Source organism: Coregonus clupeaformis, chromosome 8 (assembly GCF_020615455.1).
Source record: "Coregonus clupeaformis isolate EN_2021a chromosome 8, ASM2061545v1, whole genome shotgun sequence".
NCBI classification, from domain to species: Eukaryota; Metazoa; Chordata; class Actinopteri; order Salmoniformes; family Salmonidae; genus Coregonus; species Coregonus clupeaformis.
In genome coordinates, this window is record NC_059199.1 from 55622152 (window position 1) to 55650068 (window position 27917).

General features: G+C 41.3%; 1 protein-coding gene across 3 annotated transcripts in view; it reads right to left on the minus strand.

Annotated features, from left to right (window-relative positions):
• The window catches only part of LOC121571279 (myotubularin-like), a 72510-nt gene that overhangs the window by 3351 nt on the left and 41242 nt on the right, over positions 1-27917 (minus strand). For all 3 annotated transcript variants that reach the window (XM_041882654.2, XM_041882653.2, XM_041882655.2), the window contains 11 exons: positions 13090-13200; positions 12761-12862; positions 12409-12492; positions 9891-10040; positions 9431-9616; positions 8206-8391; positions 7700-7855; positions 7495-7542; positions 6996-7088; positions 6615-6728; positions 5615-5791 (listed from right to left, as the gene is read on the minus strand). In XM_041882654.2, coding sequence (XP_041738588.1) covers positions 5615-5791; positions 6615-6728; positions 6996-7088; positions 7495-7542; positions 7700-7855; positions 8206-8391; positions 9431-9616; positions 9891-10040; positions 12409-12492; positions 12761-12862; positions 13090-13200 — 1407 coding nt within the window. The remainder of the gene's footprint in view (positions 1-5614; positions 5792-6614; positions 6729-6995; positions 7089-7494; positions 7543-7699; positions 7856-8205; positions 8392-9430; positions 9617-9890; positions 10041-12408; positions 12493-12760; positions 12863-13089; positions 13201-27917) is intronic.

The window sequence follows — 27917 nt, forward strand, 5'->3', positions numbered from 1 at the left end:
ACCCGCAGACACTCTGCCCTTCGTGGAATGAGTTCGACATATGACATACTGTACACATTATATATTGTGTTTTCAGTCATAACTATTACAGTGCATCCTGAAACTATTCAGACCCCTTGACTTTTTCCACATTTTGCTACGTTACAGCCTTATTCTAAAATGGATTAAATAGTGTTTTCCCCATCAATCTACACACAATACCCCATGATGACAAAGCAAAAACAGGTTTTTATAAATTTTAGCAAATCTATAAATTTTTTTAAACTGAAATATTACATTTACATAAGTATTCAGACCCTTTACTCAGTACTTTGCTGAAGCACCTTTGGCAGCGATTACAGCCTCGAGTCTTCTTGGGTATGACGCTACAAGCTTAGCACACCTGTATTTGGGGAGTTTCCCCCATTCTTCTCTGCAGATCCTCTCAAGCTCTGTCAGGTTGGATGAAGAGAGTCACTGCACAGCTATTTTCAGGTCTCTCCAGAGATGTTCGATCGGGTTCAAGTCCGGGCTCTGGCTGGGCAATTCAAGGACATTCAGAGACTTGTCCCGAAGCCACTCCTGGGTTGTCTTGGCTGTGTGCTTAGGGTTGTTGTCCTGTTGGAAGGTGAACCTTCGCCCCAGTCTGAGGTCCTGAGCGCTCTGGAGCAGGTTTTCATCAAGGATCTTTCCAAATCATGTCCAATCAATTGAATTTATCACAGGTGGACTCCAATCAAGTTGTAGAAACATCTCAAGGATGCTCAACGGAAACAGGATGCACCTGAGCTCAATTTCGATATATTGATGATTGATTGACTATGGCTTTCCAAATCTCCCTAACAGTGCTATTTGTAGGGTTCATTTTAGGTAAATGTTGTGATTTTTCAGCCATTCCTGAACCTGTGACCAGAAACAAGCTACATAGGGGCAATACCAGAATAAATGATCTAATGATTCTGTCACTTCGCAGAAAAATCTGCGGAGTTAAGATGGTTGTAAGCCCATAACATTCTGTTGTTGGCAAGAATTTTGTATAATAATTTCAATAGAAAAAAACAGCCATGGAATTGGCACATTGAAAATCTCTTCCCAACTATTTTGCAACCTGTATCACGCCGTTGTCAACATTTTGGTCCTCAAATGAAACAGGTATATTTTTATTTTATAAAAATACATGGAAATGTTTGCTCTAACTGCACATGTGACATTACTCCACCTTTCCTATTCATAATATCATTAGCAAAGTTCCTTATTTATTTATTTTTATTCCATAAAGAATGTTCTTTTTTTTTTTATCAATTAGTATATTTGAGTTTAACCATAATATTTGTTGTAGTATTTGTTCTGTCTTTTCTGGGGGATGAAACTGGAATTGCAACCAGCTATGTATGGCTTGTTTTAGAAAGGGCAATATTTAGAAAATGGTTCCATTTTCAATTAACAAAGTGAGAGGTTGTAATCTGGATAAAGGGGAAAAGGCCATTTTTTAACAAGGCGTGAGCCATTCTAACTAATCTACTGTAGAACCAGTTCAGGTTTAAATATATGTTTTGTATGACTGATGCTTTTAGTGAGAGGTTTAATGATTTAATATTTAATAATTTTAGCCCCCCAAACTCATATTCATCACACAATTAAGCACGTTTAATTTTGTATATAATATAATATATAAAAGTCATTTAGCAGACGCTCTTATCCAGAGCGACTTACATGAGCAATTAGGGTTAAGTGCCTTGCTTAAGGGCACAGACAGATTTTTCACCTAGTCGGCTCGGGGATTAGAACCAGCGACCTTTCGGCTACTGGCACAACGCTCTTACCCACTAAGCTACCTGCCGGCTTTTCGTTCCAAATAATGTGAAATATATTTTGCTCATATAATGAAACAAAACGAATTGTTCAGCATAGGCAGGGCCATAAGTAAATAGGTAAACTGGGATATGACTAAATAATTAATCAGGGAGATTTTTCCACAAATAGACCCTACAACATATGGTCAAAGGACTCAATCCTGACTTGAGATTCAATAAGAGACTATTTTTCTGTCAATTCTGCATTGATATTAATGTGAGGTTCCTCTTTAATCCAACTCTTCAGTCAGCACTCTGTTCTATGGTAGCAAGATCTTATCTATTTTTGCTAACTTTCTATAGAAATTTGTTGTAGTGAAGTCATTTATTTCTTTAGGGATATGAATACTGAGTATGTCCACTTCACCGTCAGACCATTTTATTGGTAAACTACACGGTAATGTAAAAGTTGTATTTTGTAGCGATCCAATACGTAATATGGTACACTTATCGTACAATAGTTCAGTTGTAATCCAGAGAGGTTTGAAAAATTATCTAGATCCTTTTATGAGACTGTGCATGGATCCAGATTGCGAATTTAAGAAGAAACCTGAGTTGTCAGCATACAATGACACATTTGTTTTTAAGCCTTGGATTTCTAGCCCCTCTATATTATTGTTGGATTTGATGTTAATAGCTAACATTTTATGGCCTTAATAAATAGATACGCCGACAGCGGACAACCTTGTTTTACTCCGACAGTTTAATTCTTTCTGAGAAGTAGCCATTATTTGTTATTTTACTAACTAATAAACTAATAACTTGAACCCATTGTATAAGAGATTCTCCTAAATTAAAATAGTCCAGGCCGTTATTTATAAATTCTAGTCATACTTTATCAAAAGCCTTTTCAAAATCTGCTATGAATACCTGGGTTTCCAGATTTTCTAGTTTCCAGTACTTGTCTTATATCATCTCCAATGTATCATCCATGTAAAAAACCTGTCTGATTAGGATGAATAATATCGGACAATACCTTTTTAATTTTATGCGCTATGCATTTTGCTAGGATTTTTGCATCACAACACTGAAGTGTAAGGGGCCTCCAGTTTTTTAGGTGGACTGGATCTTTATACTTACCACCTGGGTCCTGTTTCAGTAATAGTGAAATCGGACCTTCTTGCTGAGTACTTGATAGTTTACCATTTTTATAGGAGTGGTTAAAACATGCTAATAGTGGATCTTTGAGTACATCAAAAAAGGTTTGATATACCTCAACTGGTATGCCATCCAGCCCTGGAGTTTTCCCTGGCTTAAAGGCTTTAATTGCATCAAGAAGTTCCTCCTCTGCAATTTGGCCCTCACATGAGTCTTTCTGTACAGCTGTTAATTTTACACTATTAGGAAAACAATCCTTACAGTTAACTTCAGTTAGTGGAAATGGAGTAGAATATAATTTGGTGAATCATGGTTGACTGTGTGTGTACAGTGGGGAAAAAAAGTATTTAGTCAGCCACCAATTGTGCAAGTTCTCCCACTTAAAAAGATGAGAGAGGCCTGTAATTTTCATCATAGGTACACGTCAACTATGACAGACAAAATGAGAAAAAAAATTCTAGAAAATCACATTGTAGGATTTTTAATGAATTTATTGGCATATGATGGTGGAAAATAAGTATTTGGTCAATAACAAAAGTTTCTCAATACTTTGTTATATACCCTTTGTTGGCAATGACACAGGTCAAACGTTTTCTGTAAGTCTTCACAAGGTTTTCACACACTGTTGCTGGTATTTTGGCCCATTCCTCCATGCAGATCTCCTCTAGAGCAGTGATGTTTTGGGGCTGTCGCTGGGCAACACAGACTTTCAACTCCCTCCAAAGATTTTCTATGGGGTTGAGATCTGGAGACTGGCTAGGCCACTCCAGGACCTTGAAATGCTTCTTACGAAGCCACTCCTTCGTTGCCCGGGCGGTGTGTTTGGGATCATTGTCATGCTGAAAGACCCAGCCACGTTTCATCTTCAATGCCCTTGCTGATGGAAGGAGGGTTTCACTCAAAATCTCACGATACATGGCCCCATTCATTCTTTCCTTTACACGGATCAGTCGTCCTGGTCCCTTTGCAGAAAAACAGCCCCAAAGCATGATGTTTCCAACCCCATGCTTCACAGTAGGTATGGTGTTCTTTGGATGCAACTCAGCATTCTTTGTCCTCCAAACATGACGAGTTGAGTTTTTACCAAAAAGTTATATTTTGGTTTCATCTGACCATATGACATTCTCCCAATCCTCTTCTGGATCATCCAAATGCACTTCAGACGGGCCTGGACATGTACTGGCTTAAGCAGGGGGACACGTCTCGCACTGCAGGATTTGAGTCCCTGGCGGCGTAGTGTGTTACTGATGGTAGGCTTTGTTACTTTGGTCCCAGCTCTCTGCAGGTCATTCACTAGGTCCCCCCGTGTGGTTCAGGGATTTTTGCTCACCGTTCTTGTGATCATTTTGACCCCACAGGGTGAGATCTTGCGTGGAGCCCCAGATCGAGGGAGATTATCAGTGGTCTTGTATGTCTTCCATTTCCTAATAATTGCTCCCACAGTTGATTTCTTCAAACATAGCTGCTTACCTATTGCAGATTCAGTCTTCCCAGCCTGGTGCAGGTCTACAATTTTGTTTTTGGTGTCCTTTGACAGCTCTTTGGTCTTGGCCATTGTGGAGTTTGGAGTGTGACTGTTTGAGGTTGTGGACAGGTGTCTTTTATACTGATAACAAGTTCAAACAGGTGCCATTAATACAGGTAACGAGTGGAGGACAGAGGAGCCTCTTAAAGAAGAAGTTACAGGTCTGTGAGAGCCAGAAATCTTGCTTGTTTGTAGGTGACCAAATACTTATTTTCCACCATAATTTGCAAATAAATTCATAAAAAATCCTACAATGGGATTTTCTGGATTTTTTTTTCTCAATTTGTCTGTCATAGTTGACGTGTACCTATGATGAAAATTACAGGCCTCTCTCATCTTTTTAAGTGGGAGAACTTGCACAATTGGTGGCTGACTAAATACTTTTTTTCCCCACTGTAGGTGTTTTGTGTAAAGTGGATTTTCAGCTCCAGTGACTCAGGCCATGCCGAGGGGGGCGAGGGATGTTTGGGCAAGAGTGGGTGTTGGGGGTGTGGGTGAATGTCTGTGTGTATGTGTGTGTTGAGGACGGGAGGGGGGTTAAAAGAGTTAGAGGGAAAGAAGGGTGTTTAGTGGTGTGTGTGTGTGTGTGTAAGAACTGGAGGGGGCAGGCAGCGGGTGCTCTACACACATACACAATTATTATTTAATTTACACACACACTGTGAGCCCTATAGGATGCCACGGCATCACTGCTGCCAAACCAACCAATCCCCTGAGGCGATATTTCACACTCAGACTGACCACAAGATAACCCCAACTGATTGGCCGGTGTATTTGACTGACAGTATGGTATATTCTGTGTTTTGGCTAAATCCTAACAAAAAGTCAGCTAGCCAACTAGCTTACCTGGATTACATTTATGTTATAACTGTGTAACATCAGTTGTCAAAAGTTCACATTAACTATTTAGGACATTGGTTATGTGATTGTTATAGCAGTATTATGTAGGCCTTATGAACGAGGGTCTAGATAACGATACAGTATATTAACTGGACTAAATGTGTGATATGACTGTGTAATGTCAGTTGTCATAAGCGGCAATGTCCGCTTATGCCGTTATGACAGTGTTATGGAGCCTTATTACAGAGAGCAAAGTGTAACCATACTTTCATTTATTCATCCATCCATCCTCCCATCCCCTCCCCTCATCCATCTCTACCTGTTGTCGTATGCGTGGGTTCCAGCGGATGTAATAAGTCACCCAGAGCTCTAGGTGTCTCATGCTGGCTACGGGGTAGAGGACCCTACCGGACTCAGGAGTGTAGAAGGGGTTCAGGTAGGAAGTATAGTCACTGTTCACCAATGACCACAGGGACACAGTCTTAGACCGCAGCTCCTGGAGAGAGAGGAGGAGAGAAGAAGACAAATAATTTGTTTAGAGAGAGTGAGAGAGCGGGACGGAGGAAGAGAGAGAAGGGGTTCAGGTTCATCAACGACCACAGGGACACCGTCTTAGACCGCACCTCCTGGAGAGGAGTATACTACTTTATTTAGAGAGAGAGAGAGAGCGAGAGAGAGAGAAGTGGGAAGCATCACTGTTCACCAATGACCACAGAGACACCGTCTTACACCGAACCTCCTGGAGGGGAAGAATACAAATAATTTGACCCTTATGCAGTCCACAGATTTTTACACTGGGGTGTAAAGGGAGAGGTGTGTGTAGATAAGAGGGTATCTGTGTTTTCTAGATGTGCTGTTGCACAGACAGTCTCTTTGTTTGTGTCATAGAGTGACAGTGCAGTGTGTACTACTGTGTGTTGCATCCCCCCATAGTGCATGATTCCTGTCTGTTTGAAACTCAGAACCAGCGATGCGTCCCATCTTTCTTCTGCTCTACTTCACATGATCAGGATGGAGAGAGGGAGGGGGAGGGAGAGTGGGGGGACAAAGAGAGGGAGACAGAAATATTATAGATAGGGAAAGGGTTGGAGATGAAGAGAAAGAGAAATATTGTAGAGAAGAGAGGGTATTAGAAAGGAGGAAATGACCAAAAGATAGAGAAGTGGGGCTCTGACTTATTATGTTGTGGTCTCAGATACTTGCAGTTGTAGAGGAACAGAGAGAGCGATAAACAGAGAGAGGAAAAAATAGATTTTGAGGAGAGAATAAGGAAAGTGACAGAAATAGAGTGATAAAGAGATCGTAACAGTCTGACTTACGTTGGTGTCCCTAGCGCTTTCACAGTTGTAGAGGAAGGTTCCAAAGCGACAGCTGAACAGGTGGTCCAGGATGGTCACTAGGAGCCGCTCGTTGAACTCAAACGCTGTCGGGAACTGATGGGGAAAAAAGGAGAGAAGAGAGGAGAAGGAGAAAGAGGGAAATGTAAAGCCTGGTTCGAAAACAACTCGTAGGCTCTGTCTCAGTTCATCTTTCCTTGATTCCTTGCATCCTCTCTCCTTACTTCCTTCTCAAAACCCATTGGAGAAGAAGGTACAAGGGGAGAACCCTTGGACCTTCTCCTCCAATACAGTTGAGAAGGTGGAGAAAGATTGAGATAGAGCCGTAGCCATACACAGGTGAGTGTGTGTATGTGTACCTACCTGTTTGGTCATCTGCCAGACACAGTCTATGAACTGTACAAAGATAGGAGACCTATCCTGGTCTGCATGGTTCTTATCCCCGTGTCCTATCCTCTACACATACATACATACATACATACATACACAGACAGAGAAACAATATGGCGTGTTATCAGCTTCCTGTCACTGTAGTTTGTACTTTCTGGTCATTTACATACTGTTAGACAGAGGTGATATCTATGCAATAAGACTGTCATAACATTGCAGACAGTATAGTTGCTCTCAACAGGGAAGTTGTATAACAGCTGGTACATCACTTCACATAAAAAAACTGGAGTGACAATTGCAGCCCTGGGACACAGTTTCATGCAAGAGTGAGGGCACACATACGTTTCTAGAAATAATTAGTTATATAGAAATAAAAAAAACTCTGAACATGGACAGCACAGAGCCTGGTTTTCCTGATCATAAATGTGATTAAATGTCTACGAGGAGAACAAAAAGCCTTTGTCTGACTTACGGAGGCAAACTTGTGTCCAAAACTGATCCACTCCTTCTCCAGCAGTACCTGAATGAATGAATGATTCATATTTATACAGCTAGTTGTCTCATCAATTTGAGTACAACAATTCATACATACGTGGAACCCTTGTTCTTCCCTTACCCCTTCTCATTCTCTCCCTTCCCTCCCCCCCTTCCTTCCTCCCGCCATCCCTCCTACTCACCTGGAAGCCCCTGAGGGTGCGGTAGTGGCTGTCCAGCATCAGCATGGCCAGAGAGGTGAGCTGGGCCGTCCGGTCCCACCCATCACTACAGTGGACCACCACAGAGTTACCCCCCGATATCTTATCTGCTACCTGGATGGCTCCGGAGAGGACGAGCTGGAGAGAGAGAAAGACAGTAAGAGAGAGCGAGAGAGAGAAGAAGAGAGTTAAAGTCACTGCAGTGGACCACCACTCTGTTATCCCCACTGATCTTTTATCTGCTACCTGGATGGGTCCCAATTACACCAGCTAGAGAAAAGGAGAGGCAGGGTTGGGCTCAATTCTAATTGAAGGCAGTCAATTCAGGAAGCAAACTGAAATTCCAATTCAATGATTGACAAAAACGTCTTGATAAACTGAAAGGGAGAAGCTATTTATTTTTTATTCAAATCACTTCCTGAATTGACTGACTTCAATTCGAATTGAGCCCAACCCTGGTGCATGCGTACATGTGTGCAAATCCCTACCTTGATGTGTTCTAGCCAGTGTGTAGACTCCAGACTAGACAGCCAGTGTGACTCCTCTACATTGGGATAGACAATGTCCTTTAGCTTCTTCAGTGACTCTCTCATGACGTGGATGTTGTGTATGTCCAGAAACACCAGCTCAGCGTTCTGATACGTGTCGTCACCCTCGTAACCCCCACCCGTGGCCTATAAGGATGGGATAGAGGTTAGAGGTCAGGGGTTAAGGTTAGAGAGTGATGTCATCATTCATAGACAAAAAAAAATAATCACTGGCCCTGTTTGAATACTGACAAAATAATTATAGGGGCCATTTTGAGACCTTAAGGAGCATCAGGTACTACTGGAATGTCTACCAATGGCGTGTCACTCTAAACATTTATAAAGTATTTATAAAGTATAAATAGCCCTCACTTTAGATGAGGCCTTGCAAAAAGATTTCACTAATGATTAGTAAATGGTTTATAAGGACCTATATTCAACATCTTATGAATGATCTTATGAATCATAACATACTTTAAAAGATGTTTATAAATGTGTGAATAACTAGCTTACTAACATCTACAAATGTAGGAGTGATGATTAATAAATTATGAATAAACTATTTACTAATCCATTATAAATGCCTTATTCCAAGGTGCTACCCATTCCTCCCTTGAGGGTATTCAAACAGGGTCATTTGTAAATGCTTTGGGGTTTTGATCAGTCACTGTGGGCACAATGTGCAGAGGGTAGCTAGCTGTTAAAAGCCTCTCACTTGGGTGTCAGACATTTTGGGATTATCATCATAGACATCATAGACCATTTCACTCCCAGCAGCGTTGTGCGGTGTGTGTTACATCACACTCCAATACACACTCACACACAGTGTAGTTGTGTCCTCTTAGCTTCTAAACTCTACCTCCTCGGTTCTGACTTCTGACACCAGTAAACAATGTAGGAGACTAATAGCAAGGCCCTACAGTAGACAACAAGAGAACACAACAGTCCATTCTCTGTGGATGTCAAAAAGACACCATAACCAACACACCTCCTTCCAAAACATTGCACCGTATCACCCTTTGTCTCTATGTAGCAAAGCTTTGCTGTGACGTAGGACATCACCTGAAAAACTCCATACCATAGATTCCTCACTAGCGTCCCTATATATGTAAATAAAAAGGGTGGAAGTGTCCCTATTTGATCCATTGACCCCATTGTGATCTTTCAGTGACCTTTGTCCCCTGACCTTGTTGGCAACGGCATTGACGCTAGGCCGTGCGTCGTAGATGGTGAGCTTGGCAGTGCCGTTGGCCTCCCGGATCACGTCCAGGTAGCGCTCGTCGTCCTTGTTCCTCTTCCCAGACATCCCAACCAGAGGCTGGGAGCAGCGGCAGATAACGGCCTGGTTCTCACGGTGGATCCAGGATAGGACCTAGAGAGAGAGGAGAAAGAGAGAAAGACGGAGTGTTAGAGCGAGTGAGAGAGAGTGTTAGGTAAATTTGGAGGTGGGAGACGGAGGGGTGCGGGAGAGGGAGGGGGGTTGGGTGGAAGAAAGTAAGAGAGACATAGAACAGAGGGATATGATAGAGGGATAAAGAGATGGAGGAAAAGAAAGAAGAAAGGAGAAGGAAGAAGGAAAGCGGGATAAGGTGAATAGAGAGAGGGCAGGAAGAGTGTGAGGATAGGATGAGAAAAGGGGGAGTTACCGGTATGCGTCCTCGCGACCTGAAGGTAGACACTTTCCTCAGGTCTTCCTCTGTAGTTTTGAAGGGAACCACCAGTATGGTGGGGTAGGTGTCACACAGCTCATAGTTCTCATTGATGAACGTGATACGCCACTTGTCAGTGGGTAAGCCCTGGGGACCGGGGTAGACAAACAGCCAATCAGAGAAGAGATGACAGGTTGTTACTCAATCGGAGGCATTATTGGTGAGGTCCAGTACTACATCACTGATGACAGGAAGAGGACAGTATTTAAACAGACTAAGTACAGGTAACTGCCAAAATAAAAGAAACACCAACATAAAGTGTCTTAATAGGATGTTGGGCCACCAATAGGCTTGGGCAGTATACCGTATATACCGTATACAGGGGTATTTGGAAAAAGCCACAGGATGGTTTTTCAATACCGTCAACACCGTTGAAACTATTTATTTGAAGTTTTTAAATACATTTGAATATTTGCAGCTACTTTTTAAGTAAATACCTGCAGTCAACTTGTGCAATATGTTAGGAGATAAAGAACATTGCGTTCTTCATTTCACCTGTCACATTATTATGTAGCTTATGGTAGTCCCAAGTCACGTGGTGTTTGTTTACAAGCACACAACGACAAGAGACCAGAGCCTTGTGAGTCACTCACGGTCATGTAGCATGCAACAGGTGATCTAATTACAGTATGGAATTCACAACTAAATGTTTGCCAGCTAGATATCTTATAACTATTAAGTTAACTGTCTAAAATGTGCTAAACGCTCTGCAGTTGTGCATTTGGTTAGCTAATTTAGTAGCTAGTTAGCTATCTAACTAAGGCCTCCTGTAGCTCAGTTGGTAGAGCATGGCGCTTGCAACACCAGGATTGTGGGTTCGATTCCCACAGGGGGCCAGTATGAAAAATGTATGCACTCACTAACTGTAAGTCGCTCTGGATAAGAGCGTCTGCTAAATGACTAAAATGTAAAATGTTAGCTTCTTCCAAAATCATGCATTCACTTGGTAACAGCAGAGAATCCCTTCCTGGATCAAGAGCCTTGCTGGCTAATATTCATTTTGTGCGTTAAGCAAACTGTGAGTAGCATCTTTGAGTTACTCGTATAGTTTAGGTCAGAAACTGTACAAAATGTGCGCTCATTAGCATTTAGTTAGCATTCTCTATGAGGATTAGTACTTTTTAAATAAATACCTGCAGTCAACTTGTGCACTAGATAATAGATAAAGCAGATCGCGTTTATCATTTCTCCGTTAGATCATTTTACATTATGAAACTTTTTCATTATGAAGCTTACCGGTACTAGTTTCCGAAAACAGCGGTTTGAGACAGTCATGTGTGTTTGTTTACAAAGAACAACGAGCAAAATGGGAGCTTTGTGAGTTGAGTCACTCCTGCAGCACAACTTAAGTGAGGTGATCAAGTTACACTTGTACTAATGTTTGCCAGCTATATATCTTATAACTATTAAGTTAACTATCTAAGATGTGCCAAATAAATTCTCTCCAGCTGGGTTTTGCTAACTTGCTAATGTTAGCTAAGTGACTAACAGTAGCTTGCAAGATCAAGCTTCTTGGTAACAGCAGCAGAGACAATCCCCTCCTGGATTAAGATCCCTGCTGCATAATATTTGTTTTGTGCGTGCTGAAAACTGCGTTTTGAGATACTTGCATAACTTTATGCGCTGGGTTGTCTGTCCTAGTAGTAAATGTTTGCATGCGCTCATTAGCATTTACCTAGCATCTGCTACGATAATTCCTTAGTACTTGTAAGCATTTTGTTAGCATTCTGGTAAGTGACGTTTTTTGGGGCTTTTTTTACGTTTAAAAAAAATATATAGCCCCTTGTGTGCACTACCGGTAATACTGTATATCCCTGGATGACACAGGCACGGTATGAAGGTATAGAAATCTTGATACCGCCCCCAAGCCTAGCCACCACAAGCCAGAACAGCTTCAATGCACCTTGGCATAGATGTCTGGAACTCTATTGGAGGGATGCGACACCATTCTTCCACAAGAAATTCCATCATTTGGTATTTTATTGATGGTGGTGGAAAATGCTGTCTCAGGCGCCGCTCCAGAATCTCCCATAAGTGTTCAATTGGGTTGAGATCTGGTGACTGAGAGGCCATAGCATATGGTTTACATCGTTTTCATGCTCATCAAACCATTTAGTGACCACTCGTACCCTGTGGATGGGGGCATTGTCATCCTATGAGGGCATAGACATGGAAGCCAAAATAATGGCCTGCCTAGCATTTTTATACATGATCCTAAACATGATGTGATGTTAATTGCTTAATTAAGTCAGGACCCACACCTGTGTGGAAGCATCTGCTTTCAATATACTTCGTATCCCTCATTTACTCAAGTGTTTCCAATATTTTGGCAGTTACCTGTAAGTGACTGAGTTAAAAGCGGAGGCATTGGACCTGGCCCAATAGACACATAAAACCTATAAGACTTGTCATAGCAATGTAATGACACATTTAATAAGACAATGATAAGGCTTACCTGCCGCCTGAACTCTTCTATGGGCTTGTAGACACTCCAGCCGTTCTCTTCATATTTCTCCTGACTCAGGTACGCAAACAGAAGCTGAGGGAGAGAGAGAATGTGATTGACTTGTCATTACAGACGTTGTATGTCACGCAAACAACATGGGAGAGCTTCGCTAAGTAAACTGCTCTTTGTGAGTGATTGTTTGATGACTCTACTCTAATGATGTGCAAAGACAAATAACAGGCCACCTCAAACTGACAAACTCTAATAAAGCACTTGTCTTGTACAATTATATAGTTGTTAAACAGTTATTAAAAGTGGTAATGACATCAGGTGAGACTAAATAAAAAAGGTGTGTAAGTACCAGGCCGTGGGATAGTGGAAAGGCGTATCTAAAGAGTATATCGAAGATGTCTCTTCTGCTGTGGCCCTCTTGCTTCAGCGCAAACCTCAGGTTCCTCATGTCCTGTTGGGAGACACACACACACAAACACACACACAAAATGCTGTCAGTACAAAATAAATAGTTGTAGTCTTTGATGTTGTAACTTCCTGATCCAAGACTGGAATTAACGTCTCTGAGCACAATGTAAAAAAATTAAAATATTGGTTCATTCCGATTATATCTGACAGACTAGGACTGAACCATTGTGTATAAAATAGGGGTGTCAGGGCCATGATGAAGTATCTTACCTTGCAGGTGATGTCCAGCCCGTATGAGTTCTCCCCCCGACTGGAGGCTCCGCCCATCTTCTCCACCCGGCCAATGGCACCCAGCGGAACGTTCAGAGTCACCGAAGGGTCCTGTGATGTCACAAGAAATAAAAAGACACGTGATTGGTCCTGCTGGGATTCCTGTTTTATCACAACAGAACACGCCATAAATTGATGATTGGTCCTGCCGTAGTTGAATTGAAATAATACTTGATATTGGTATTGAGAGGGCACAAACCATTTATTGTGTAATGCACTAAACTCTTGAATACGCTTTATGTAGCCAATATTTAATCTGCATGATAGCGGCAGATTTATTAAGTAAACCCTTAGTAAAGCATAGGCCCAAGTAGCAGGCACTTATTCTAATCACGTGCATCAGTTCAGAGTCACCAGAGTTTGTGTGTGTATGTGTGTAGGAGAAGTAGTATGAGGTCAGCATATTGTTAAAGTGTTGTCAGATGTTGTATTACAGACAGTGGAGTATGCGTTCCAAATGGCTCCCTATTCCATATCTAGTGCACTACTTTTGACCAGAGCTATATGGGCCCTATGGGTCAAAAGTAGTGCACTAAATAGGGAGCCATTTGGGATGTAGCCTAGAGTAAGGAGCTTTGCTGCTGCAGTAGTGTCCCTGTAGACTGTAATAACCTACTCCATCACTGACACACACTAAATAACACACACACACACACACACACACACACGCACGCACACACACAGACACACGGATGCACGAGCACACCACACCTCGCTCCCTGACTGATGATCTCTGATAGAGCCAACCTTGGGACCTCCATGTCTGCTCCATCTATCATTCTTCATCTATCATTCTTCTCTCTTGTTCTTCTCCCTCCATCAACTTGTCAACAATGCCCCCATACCTCTCCAACGGCAACAACAGACCCTGGCAACCGGCCCCGGCAACATTACAAACTGAAAACAATAGTGCAAGTGCCCACGGAACTGTGCCACACATTGGTGGTGCCAGGAGAAAGAGAGCGAGAGGGAGGGATTAAAGAGCGAGAGAGAGGGAGAGAGAGAGAAAGGGATTCCCCTCTTTTTGTTGTGTTGGAGATTAAGATCTTTTCTAAAACACGAAGAGTGAAAGTGAATATACCAGAGAGACTAGATTACACCTAGAGGCACAAGGTTGCTTTATTTAAGACCGTGTGGTTATATCCATATCCAAATAACCTGGACAGGGCCAAGTCACACACAACTACACACAGACAGCAATAGCAGACACGCACAGTATTGTAACACTTGATTAAGGGCCTCTTCTCACTATGAGAGATTGCCTACAGTAAAAATCATAATAGCAGAGCAATGTTTTTGAAACAGCTGAAATGTATAGGCATTTTCCTTATATTAGAGAAATGTTTTATTTAGTTTTTACCTGAAATTGCAGTAAAAGCCGGTTACTCTGAAATTGACGCCGTGGCGTGAAGGGAATCACAGAAGACAATTATTTCATTGCAAAAGCAAGCAGCAACTCCCCAGTGAATGAACAACTGTTTCAGTCACAATTAGCTTTGTAGGCCTAATTATTTGCATGATATTGATGAAATGAAGCATGGTTTGTTCAAAGCCAGGCTGAAAATCAATCTAGCTAGGTATTGTTCAGCTAACGTTAGCCAACTTAGCTAGTAAGTTAGTATTTATTTATTTGACATTTTGCAGGATGTAATCTCTTGAGATCTCGATTCCAAGTGTCCAAATAAATAATAACAAAAAAAGCAATACTTAATAACAAGAATAATATAGCAACTACTGTCTAATAATAATAACAATGGAATACATTTATAAAAACCACTACAACTACTAATACAACTAAGTACCTATTATATATTCATACATATTTACAAATATCTTCACATGGTGATGCTTGTATTAGTTAAAAAACACAGTTTGTTCTTAACATTTAAAAAATAGCTCTCTTAAATTCACTGTGTGATTGTAATGCCCTGATTTCTATAGGTAAATGATTCCAGTCAGTTGGGCCTTTGTATCTGAAAGATCTTACTCCAGCCTCAAGATGTACCCTAGTACGTAAGGATGCAGACATTTTGTTTAGCTTGCTAGCTACCTAGCTCTGTATAATATGAGTGACACATTATGATAACGTTACTGTACTTTTATATTCGTATGAGGGGTACATTTTTATTTGTGCTATACTGAAGTTACTTGAAGCAAATGTTAGCTATCTAGCTAGTATCTGTGCCACTTTGTCTGTGTTATTGTCTTGCAGCTAAAATAATGAGTGTATGTATTAAATCAATAATTGAAGTGTCTGCACATGCTTGTGAATGGTTGCATTATTCAAGAGTGTAATATGGTTTTGCTGCATTAATCAAGACTGTAATATGCTAGATGCATGGAAAGTTGTTTGCATAGGCTAGTTGAATATTTTGCATGGTTACTGGCTCGTGCAGCGTTACCCAAACTCGGTCCTCAGGACCCCAAGGGGTGCACGTTTTGGTTTTTGCCCTAACACTACACATCAAAGGTTGATGATTAGTTGATGATTTGAATCAGCTGTGTAGTGCTAGGGCAGAAACCAAATCGTGCACCCCTTGGGGTTCTGAGGACCGAGTTTGGGAAACCCTGGGCTAGTGGCTACTGTGATATTTACGGTACATTTGAGCTGCGACGCAAGAACGTCACCCTAACCCTCTCTCGGCACGGGACATTCCACTGCTAATGTAAATTCAAAAGTTTCTGTACATATTATGTATATTTCTACTTCGTCCCGATGCCTCTCTTCCAACTTTCATAAATCTGAATAAGCGCTAAGAGATTTCAGGTGGGGTAGAGGGTCAGATCGTATTTCCCTCTCATTCCCTTCACAGGTGGCCCTCACAAACCTAGGTGACATGGAGACACTGCATCCTTTCTTCCTCTCCTCCATATCTCTCTTCCTTTCTTTTCATCTCTATGCCACCAACTGCCAATCAACTCCATTCAGAACACATATAGTTGGGTCCTATAACAAGCATACTGTAGCTTATATCGGTAGATAGAGCAATAGAGACTAAGTGGTGGGGGGTTCCCCACTTACAACATTCCCCATCTTCTGCCACTCAGAAAAATAAAACAAAAACATTAAAAAAGGTAGATGCTGTAACTATAAAGTATTGATTGATTTGATCATATTTCAAAGTTTAAGTAATAATAAATTCAGTATATACAGGAAAATAAAATAAAAAAGAAGTTGGCCTCCAACCCCAACCTCCCATCCCATTCCCCCAACTCCACCCAGCCAACATGTCTCCATCCATCATTTTTATTCATGATTCATTCAGGATTATCCGTAATCATGGCAGCATCCACATTCATGTAGCAGTGTTTAGAACCATATTCTATTTTTAGATGGAAGTACGGCTATGTGGGGAGCGAGGGAGAAGGGGGGGTGGGGGGCGCGCCATGTGTTTTTATTGCCATGTGTGTACATGTTAATTGCTCATATGATTTGATATGCCCTGGTATTATTTGACTTGTAGAATGAGTGTCTGATGCGTGAAACCTGCTAATTCTTTGATCAGTTGTGTTTCAATATATATCACTTAAAATAATGTTGGACCTTCTGTTAAAATGACACTCCTTTAAATTAACACAAAGGCTACGCTCTACCTTCAACATGACAATGTTGTCCTTGAACCAGTATTATTTAGTCCTTTATTATTACAACTATTGCATATTTTCTTGTTTTGATCCCATTTCCTATAAAAAGGGGTAAGGCACAGGGGAAGGAGGCTGCTTTTCGGAAGTGGTGTGGAATGGTTGGCGAGCTGTGGTCACTCCTGCCAGTTCCAGTTCCTGTATTGGCCGTCACAGCTACAGCTTCCAAGGCTAGAAGGAAGAGCATAATGAAGCAGCTGGGCATGTAGCAATGTGTTGAGGTGGTGAAAAGTCCTGACAGGGACGACAACAGACTGGCCGTGAAGAAGGTGTCGTCTGACCCTGTAGAGACGTTTTCATGGTTGCTCACAGAGTTGGATTCAAAGGGGCCTGAGAACCCAAGGACTGTCCTATACTGTAAGAGAATTGAAGACTATTCTTTGCTGTACAACAAGGTTTTTCAGCATTTCCCTGGAAATCTGTGCATCCAGCAAGAGCAGAGGACATACTGGAAAACTGGTTTTGGGACCACTTAGACACCCGAGCACATAAAACTGCACATCATAGCAGTCTTGAAAGAAGAGTCATCTAATCTCAGAGTTATGATGGCTAGGCTACTTCAGCACTGGGAATGGGGGTAGACTTTAAGGGTGTCCAACATGTAGTCAACTATGGACCACCTCAAGACCTTGAGTCTTACTTGCAGGCATATGGAAGAGCGGGGAGGGACGGCACATGCTCACATTCACTTATCCGGTACCATGGAAGACAGCTTGTTGCAGTTTCAGATAAGATGAGACTATGTGTCAAACAGTACCAGCTGCAGTCGGGTGAAACTGTTACAGCTCTTTGATGATGAGGTCACGCAACCATTATCACCCAAACATGACTGCTGTTACAATTGTGCTACCTCATGCAACTGCAAGGACGTATGTGAGGGCAATGCAAGTCCTTTGGAGAGGCATGCAGGACAATAATTACAACCAAGACATAGGCTGGTCATTAAAGAGCATAGGTCATCCCTGAGAGAGAAATTACATGACCTTGCACTTGAGGTGGTGCACACAGGTGTTCATGGGAGTGTCTGTTTATTGCACATCAGCCAATGAGGGTAACCTTGACAAAATCATTGATAATATTCTGACCGCAATTCCCTTACGTTTCTCAGTTGAGGAAATGTTTCTGCTCTGGCCATTACTGACATGTGACATGCAATAGCCTTACTGTCTATCATCATTGAGGTTTTTGGAGATGATGAACACTTAAGTGATGATGATTCAGTGATGGGACAACTTGGGGCTTTTGCAAACATGGGGACATTCACATGCTGTGTTGATTAATATTGTAGGTATTGTCTCATATGCTTAACACTTCAAAAGACTTACGGTATGTAGTCTAGGATATTATTGTTGTGGAAACAAGCCCTTTTACCATTGAGCTGTGTGGAATAGTAGAATGTATGCCATACACACACTGTAAATACATAATTTAGCTTAAAGATTTGTTCTTATACCCATTTTGAGTTATCTAAAGTATATAGTGGGCAAAGATGTGACCCATCACCCATAGTTACTTGTTCATAAAGTGCATTTTTGAATCTCTCCCTTTTCTCCTTCACTTGACTTCAATACATCATCCATATTTGAAAACATTAATGCTCAGTGGATTGTATGACTTTAATGTAAATTAACTTTTAGTTGCCTTTATTGGATGAAATAAGTAACAAAGTGTACTACTATAAACTTTACACAACTTTCAAAGTACAAAAAGTGTTTTCTTTCCCCCCAGTGTTGGCCCAGAGAATTGGGAAAAGGCTATAGCATTTGTGATACTGCTCTTGCAGTGTACACATCACAGCCCATAAAACGTCTTCCTATTTAAAGTTTAAGACAGCAACAACAGGAAGAATGTTAACAGTACATAACATTGTAAGTAAAAGTAATTATACAAATAAATGGTAAAAAAGGTACAAACAGTACCTTCAGAAAGTATTCACACCCCTTTACTTTTTCCACATTTTGTTTTGTTACAGCCTGATTTTAAAATTAATTTAAAAAGGTGCATTATGCAGAAATCGCTCGGCCATTTCCTGGTTTCAAAAATTTGAATAATTCGCCTAATTTCAGTGTATGTGACAAAACCGGCAGTCATTGAATCATTGTACCATCTAAACCGCTTTTAAATATATTTGAAGCTGGTGTACAAAACTGAAAGTAAAAGACGCAAAAACGAAACTTAAGAACAAGAAGCACAGAAAAACTGCACATAGAACAGATCTACCGCTTCTTCGACTTGCTTTCAATGAGAATGACATATGTATAAATCATATTTCTATGTGAATTTGGTCAGGTCGCCCAGAAAGTTATATTGCAGCTTTAAATTGAGATTTTGTGTCACTGATCTACACACAATACCCCATAATGTCAAAGTGGAATTTTGTTTGTAGAACATTTGAGAAATGAATACAAAATTAAAAGCTGAAATGTATTCGAGCCCTTTGTTATGGCAAGCCTAAATAAGTTCAGGAGTAAAAATGTGCTTAACAAATTGCATAATAAGTTGCATGGACTCATTCCGTGTTCAATAATAGTGGTTAACATGATTTTTGAATGACTACCTCATTATCTGTAAGGTTCTTCAATCGAGTAGTGAATTTCAAGCACAGATTCAACCACATAGACGAGGGAGGTTTTTCAATACCTTGCAAAGAACTGCACCGATTGGTAGATATATAAAAATAAAAAAGCAGATGCCAAATATCCCTTTGAGCATGATGAAGTTAATTACACTTTGGATGGTGTATGAATACACCCAGTCACTACAAAGATACAGGCGTCCTTCCTAACTCACTTGCCGGAGAGGAAGGAAACTGCTCAGGGATTTCACTAGGAGGCCAACTGTGATTTTAAAACAGTTAGAGAGTTTAATGGTTATGATATGAGAAAACTGAGGATGGATCAACAACATCGTAGTTACTCCACAATACTAACCTAAATGACAGTGAAAAGAAGGAAATCTGTACAGAATAAATTTTTTTGCAAATAAATTATATTTTCTGTCCTGAATACAAAGAGTTGTGTTTTGGGCAAATCCAACACAACCCATCACTGAGTACCACTCTTCATATTTTCAAGCACGGTGGAGGCTGCATGATGTTATGGGTATGCTTGTCATCGGCAAGGACTAGGGAGTTTTTTAGGATACAAAGAAACGGAATACAGCTATAAGCACAGGCAAAATCCTAGAGGACAACCTGGTTCAGTCTGCTTTCCAGCAGACACTGGGAGACGAATTCACCTTTCAGCAGGACAATCACCTAAAACACAAGGCCAAATATACACTGGAGTTGAAGACATTGAATGTTCCTGAGTAGCTTAGTTACAGTTTTGACTTACATCTGCTTGAAAATCTATGGCAAGACTTTAACATGGCTGTCTAGCAATAATCAACAAACAACTTGGCAGAGCTTGAATAATTTTTTTAAGTAAATGGCCAAATATTGTACAATCCAGGTTTGCAATGCTCTTAGAGACTTACCCAGAAAGACTCACAGCTGTAATCGCTGCCAAAGGTTGACTCAGCGGTGTGAATACTTATGTAAATGAGATATGTCTGTATTTTATTTTCAAATAAAATAAATGAGCAAACATTTCTAAATACATGGTTTCACTTTGCCATAATGGGGTATTGTGTGTAGATGGGTGAGAAAAAAATCCATTTTGAATCCATTTTGAATTCAGGCTGTAACAATTCAGGCTGGAATAAGTCAAGAGGTAGGAATACTTTCTGAAGGCTCTGTATAATATTTTCTGTTTAAATAATTACACAAATAAATGCACCAAAGAAAAACACGTGTTTTGAGTCTACATTGACATTGGTTTCAGTCCTACGTCTTCTTTCCTCTTTCCTACATTACTTCTCTAATTGTGGCATTTAAGATAATTTCCATTCTAGGGTCTCAGCACTACAGCTGAAATCAGCTGTCAATGTTTGTGCCTCTGCCTGCGTGCCAAATGAGCAGACAGTTTGTTAATCTCACAGTGTAAGTTCAGTTTGTGGTTGTTGATCCACAACTCTAGTTCCTCATAGTCCAATTTGTGCAACAGCTTTATTTGGAAGTTCCGGAAGCTTGGGTAAAAGCTGCCAGGTGTCAAAGCAAACATCTTCTGATAAAGAAGCACACTTACTATATGGTCGATGTCCTCAGATCTACTTGAGATTGAGTGCTTTCCACACTCTGGCTTCAGCTCACGGTCTTTATCAAATCGCTGCATGAGGTCTGTCTGTTCTCCAATGGTCCTGCTAACTTTCTGTGCAATGTCAAACTTGACATGGGCCCCTTGCTGTTGGATGAGGTCTTTTGTGAGGCACACATGGTGTTCGCAGTTCAAGTCCAACGCTATGTTGTTTTCTGATCCACCACCTGTATTCACTGTGCGGTTCCACCGGAGTCTGAGACACACTGGGGCTTTATGAGGCTAGATCAAACTGCAGTTTCAGACCCTCTAGGCTGTATTTCCTTCTCCCGGCTTGCCTAAAATGCAGCATTTTGAATTTCCACAGCCTGCAGGTTCTCTCTTCATCACTCTCATGTATAGAATCTATACACACAGGCCACTGTGATAACTGAAAAGTGCATCAACTGTGTTGTCTGTGTTTCTTTTAGATCTGGCTTCAATTTTAGCTTGATTATTGACAACTGATATAGTGTTCATGGTGACTCAGTGGTTTCTGACTTCGGAAGGCTGGATGGCTAAAGCCAGGATAGTGACAGGTCAGCGTCTGTGGTTGTTTATCCTGCATTTGGCTTTTCTCCACTAAGCTGGCGGTGGACATCTGTGTCATCATTCATGACATCGGTGTCTACTATGGCAAACATCTGAGCATCAAACCACTTCTGTTTTTCAGTGGCAGATGTTTGAAATCTTCTGGTGGATTATGTCTGTGTATTGTGTCTTGCGCTGAAGCCATGCCAGAAAATGGAGTGTAGCTGTGATGACGGAGGCATCTGTTCCATCTTTAAACAATTCCAAACATGGCCTGTAATTGTCTCCAACTGCACTTTGAGTCACATTTCTTCTGTTCACCATGTTCCTTAATTGGTAGAAAGTTCCCATTTCTTCATTGGACGTTGTCTTGTAGAACTCCCTGTATATAAGGTCAGTAAAGTTCATTGTGCAGTGGAAGTCCGGAAAGGCAGGCAGTAAGCTTTCCACTTTGACCATGGGTTCAAGGGCATTTTTCAAATGTCCAATTGCTGCATCTGCATTTTGTTTTGTAAACTGATCACCTGTTAATGTCAACTTCACAAGCGGGGTTTGAGTGTTCTTGCCATCTACTTCTATGGAAGAATATAGGACATAACTTTCACTAAGTAGACTGATCGTCCTCATGTCTTTTGAACGTCTTTCATTTTCATCCAGTAGCCCTAAAGGCATTATATCTGATTTCCTTTTCATTACATCTGAGTATTTGTGAGGTAAGTGCCATTTAACATTAGACTTGTAGTGCTCAAATTGTGGTAACTGTCTGACAACGACACGTCCCACACGCTTTTTGAATTCGTTTGAGGTATTGTTTTGTCTTCCGTGTTTGGCGCAATTTCGGATATAGGAAGTTGAAGGACTGATCTGGAGACCTGTTGTGGGAGGTGATCTACACCAACACGTTTCTGAGACGCGAACATTATGATCCATCCAGTGGTAGACCTTTTTTTTATGTTCTATTAAAATGACGCGAGGTGTTACGCTCCTGTCGAAGTTGTCTATTGTACGTTGATATTGACATAGGCCTAGAAAAGGAGCACAGAAACAAGTTAATAAAAAATAATGCTTATTCCCTTGAATGCCCAATATCAGCCGAATCTAGCTGCATATTACAAGCAAAAAGATAGTTCACGATTTTAGATGTTATTTCATTCAAAACATTTGATCATTGTTCAGTTGAAAGGGTCTCTCCTCGGATCCAGGGGATGGGCTGTCAGGAAGAGCGTCGATCCCTGACATTAAGACCTGGCCACTGTCAAGCTGGCCCCGATGATCGCAAACAGTGGCAGAGGTTCAAAACAGTTCTCAGTGATTAAATGAATGCAGCAAACATACATACTGTAGCCACGTAATGCATGCTATTAAGGGCCGCTACTGTGAGTTGCTATGTACAACACCGCACTGTGTGCATACCATTCCAGCACTGCTGAGATGAGGTCTTTCTTCGGATCCAGGGGATGGGCTATCATCCCTGGTAGCTGGACCTGTTCACTCTCAGGCATTGGATTATAGATAGTGACATAAATAGGGCTGTTGCGGTGACCGTATTACCGCCACACCGGTGGTCACAAGTCATGAAGGCAGTCAAATTCCACATGACCGTTTAGTCACGGTAATTAGGCTCTGATGCTGCTGCTGGTCATTAGTAGCCTACCAAACTTGCTAACTGCCTAGTACTCAGCACTCTATTGTCCCTCTAAATCACTCTGACATCAATGCAAATGTATCGAAAATCGAATCAAACACTTCATGAGAGCCCATGAGCTCATGTTGCGCAACATTTCTATAGGCTATGCAATTGCGGGAGAAAACAGAGTGATGGCAGCTAATAAAAAGAGGAGGATCCCATCAGCTTTCTATAGGCTAGGCCTACTATATTTATTTCTCAACTTTCCTAATATTAAGCACATTGCTTATATTTACAAAACGAATATAGCCTACCTGGCTGGCATGAAAATAAACCACGGGGAAGTGCATAGATGACATGCATTTTTTCCCCACTGCCCCTGTTTCAATACAGGTGCATGATAATGGTCCATTCTAAATCAAAACAAATGTCACACATATTATTTAGTAAAGATTAAATCAAGAATAGTCTGATGGGTGACAATAGTAGCTTATCCCTTGTGAATTATATATTATCACTTGTGAATGATAATAATAATAATAATAATAATAATAATATGCCATTTAGCAGACGCTTTTATCCAAAGCGACTTACAGTCATGCGTGCATACATTTTTTTTTTGTGTATGGGTGGTCCCGGGGATCGAACCCACTACCTTAGCGTTACAAGCGCCGTGCTCTACCAGCTGAGCTACAGAGGACCACATAAGAAACTATGCCTTTTTTTTGCGACTTGTTCAAAGCATACACCTCATGTAGCCTAGCCCATAGGCCTATATGTTTTAATAAGGTTTGTATCACTAAAGTGGCCAAATAACTTATTCAAATTAAGCACATTAATCCGCTTTACAAGGGGTGTAGAGCCTAACTGGCATATATAAGCAGAGCATGAGTTTCAAGTTTGGAGAAGATAATTTTCACCATAAAAATGCATCTTTATAATAAAGCACTACATGCATAATTGCATTTGCGGTCACTTTTGAAAATTGTGTTTTCCGAAACATTCGCGCTTACAGCCTACTACCATGTGTGCATTGCTGCGCTTAAAATGTGAAGAAATAGCCTAATAATTTTATCAACATTTTAAGCTAAACGTTCTGATCTGTTGCGTCAGCCACATCGCATAAACATTTTTTTGATGGTAATGGTTGCATTAATTTGGGATCTATCGTATCCCACAACTGTCCCAGACTATGTTTGGAATATTTACTTCTCGCACAGAATAGATCGACTTTTGTACTATGGTGGATAGTAGATTGACATAGGCTAGTGTTTTTGCTGTTCGTTAGGCCTACTCATCTTGTTGGCTGACGAAAAGTAAATGTGGACAGTTCTTCCAATATCTTCAATATGCACCTTGGAATTGGCTAAGGACGCGCGCAGTTGCGTCCCCGATGTGTCGGTCTTCACTTGTAGCCTGTGAGAAAGACCGGATCACGTGACGGAGAGCCATGTGAGTGAGAGGCGCTTCGGATTGCGCAGCACACTCAGGGAGAAGGGCACAACGCTGCACTCCGGGCCGACAAAGTTTGCTGCTTCAGTGTTTTAAGATATTTTTGTCAGATGTTACTATGGTATACTGAAGTACAATTACAAGCATTCCATAAGTGTCAAAGGCTTTTATTGACAATTACATTAAGTTTATGCAAAGAGTCAATATTTGCAGTGTTGACCCTTCTTTTTCAAGACCTCTAAAATCCACCCTGGCATGCTGTCAATTAACTTCTGGACCACATCCTGACTGATGGCAGCCCATTCTTGCATAATCAATGCTTGGAGTTTGTCAGAACTTGTGGGTTTTTGTTTGTCCACCCGCCTCTTGAGGATTGACCACAAGTTCTCAATGGGATTAAGGTCTGGGTAGTTTCCTGGACATGGAGCAAAGATATCAATGTTTTGTTCCCCGAGCCACTTAGTTATCACTTTTGCCTTATGGCAAGGTGCTCCATCATGTTGGAAAAGGCATTGTTCATCACCAAACTGTTCTTGGATGGTTGGGAGAAGTTGCTATCGGAGGATGTGTTGGTACCATTCTTTATTCATGGATGTGTTCTTAGGCAAAATTGTGAGTGAGCCCACTCCCTTGGCTGAGAAGCAACCCCACACATGAATGGTCTCAGGATGATTTACTGTTGGCATGACACAGGACTGATGGTAGCGCTCACCTTGTCTTCTCCGGACAAGCTTTTTTCGGATGCCCCAAACAATTCGGAAAGGGGATTCATCAGAGAAAATTACTTTACCCCAGTCCTCAGCAGTCCAATCCCTGTACATTTTGCAGAATATCAGTCTGTCCCTGATGTTTTTCCTGGAGAGAAGTGGCTTCCTCGCTGCCCTTCTTGACACCAGGCCATCCTCCAAAAGTCTTTGCCTCACTGTGCGTGCAGATGCACTCACACCTGCCTGCTGCCATTCCTGAGCAAGCTCTGCACTGGTGGTGCCCCGATCCCGCAGCTGAATCAACTTTAGGAGACGGTCCTGGCGCTTGCTGGACATTCTTGGGCGCCCTGAAGCCTTCTTCACAACAATTTAACCTCTCTCCTTGAAGTTCTTGATGATCCGATAAATGGTTGATTTAGGTGCAATTTTACTAGCAGCAATATCCTTGCCTGTGAAGCCCTTTTTGTGCAAAGCAATGACGACGGCACGTGTTTTCTTGCAGATAACCATGGTTAACAGAGGAAGAACAATGATTTCAAGCACCACCCTCCTTTTAAAGCTTCCAGTCTGTTATTCTAACTCAATAATAATAATAATCATCAATCAGCATGACAGAGTGTCCCCGTCAACACTCTCACCTGTGTTAACGAGAGAATCACTGACATGATGTCAGCTGGTCCTTTTGTGGCAGGGCTCAAATGCAGTGGGATTAAGTTCATTTTCATGGCAAATAGGGACTTTGCAATTAATTGCAATTAATCTGATCACTCTTCATATCATTCTGGAGTGTATGCAAATTGCCATCATAAAAACAGAGGCAGCAGACTTTGTGAAAATTAATATTTGTGTCTTCTCAAAACTTTTGACCACGACTGTATACATACCATTCGATCATCGTTGTGTTGCGTTGTCAGGACAAGCTACACTCCCTGCAGTCTGGACCTGGACACACTCCATATGTCTCTTCCACTGGAGGCATTTCTCATCCCATGACTCGCCAATCTTTTTCAATTTTGTCATTGTACTCTTCCTGGACACACAGACACCAAGCCTGGATAGTTGGTCAAATAATCTATTTTTGGCCCCACCATAAAGCATGACAAGTGCATTACGAAAGATGGTGCACACATACATTTTGAACGTGACCTTAAAATGGGTGGCACCTGCCATGGCCATTGTGCACTTCTGTAGGTAGTCTGAAGGCCTCTTCCTTGTTCCTGTAGCCACAGTCATGCAGAAAGAGTTCACACATTGCAAAGATTCCAATAATCTAGGGGCTGACTTTTTCCACTCATCCAAAACATTATCCCATAAAAACTCTTTCAGTGCTTAGGGACTGGTGTGTCGCAGTATTGAGTCCACCTTTTTACTGGCCAATCCTCTACACTCCTCAGTCACAATATTCAGTGCTTTCTTTATAACAACTTGTGACAAACCTGGAACTTGCATTAAATACTTTGGTATTGCCCTGGGCCGACTACCTTGAAGACATACACCAATTATTTCCAAAGGACCTCTAAGTATCCATGACTTTGTACCAGAAGTAATTGTAACAGTGACCTTAAAAAGGAAAATAAGGTTTTAATATCTGAGACTGTCATCATGCAAAACATTTTCAATGATAAACTTTGTATGTGCCACACAAAATGGGCTTTATCAGTTACTTCATTGTCAAGGAAAGAAAACAACTATATATAAATTATCTAGGCTACAATTGCCACCATGATCAACTGAAAATATCATTAAATGTAGCCTACAAATGTGACTGCAGGACTTGTGCAACACTGCTTTCAACCTATAAGTCTATGAAGAGTACAATCATTCATACTGGGATAATAAACAAACAATCAAACAAAGGTTAACCTGTAGCTGCATGGCCTATTGCATTGACAAAAGTTAGCTGTAGATAGCTATGTTGTTCGGAGGTAGAGTACTTACTTTAACTACACAGTGATCACTTTCGTTGTTGTCACTTACAGCCGATGATGCACCAAAAAACGGTTGAATTCCTAGCTATATCTGGCAGCTGGTCATCTGTCGCTGGGTCCTTGTATAGGCTTAGACTCGCCGGACTCTCAGCGCTTTCCTGAACAGACATTATTTTGGTACTTCTGGGGGTCCTAAATCAAGAATTGTATCTTTCCCTCACAAAACAGCCGATTCTTTCCACGTCATTGGCACTTCTATTATATTTGAGTAGCAGATTGTGACAGGAGCCACATACTGTTTTTAAAACCCATCATACAGTGTGACAAGTCCATTATCTCTTCTAAAGCCAGTGTGAAGTCTGGTCGGAATAAAGACGATTTACCTTCACCACAAACACTGCATACATCAACATATTTTGAAGGGGTTTTAATATCTGCGATTTCATAGCCATTCTCATGTACTGTTGCACCTATAACACTAATCTAATGAGCACCTTTGATGCTCCGCCCAAGCAAGGCATTTGATTGGTTTGACAAGTAGCAAGGCGTCACTGATTTACACCTGGTTCCCACCCCATTTTAGCTGATTTTGTGCCATGGCTTCTCGTTTTGTACCCAGGCTTCTCGTTTAGCCTGGTTCTTGACGAGGCTATCATGCAAGTAATGGTTGAACCTAACTCGATGGATGGCAAATTCTGCTCTCTGT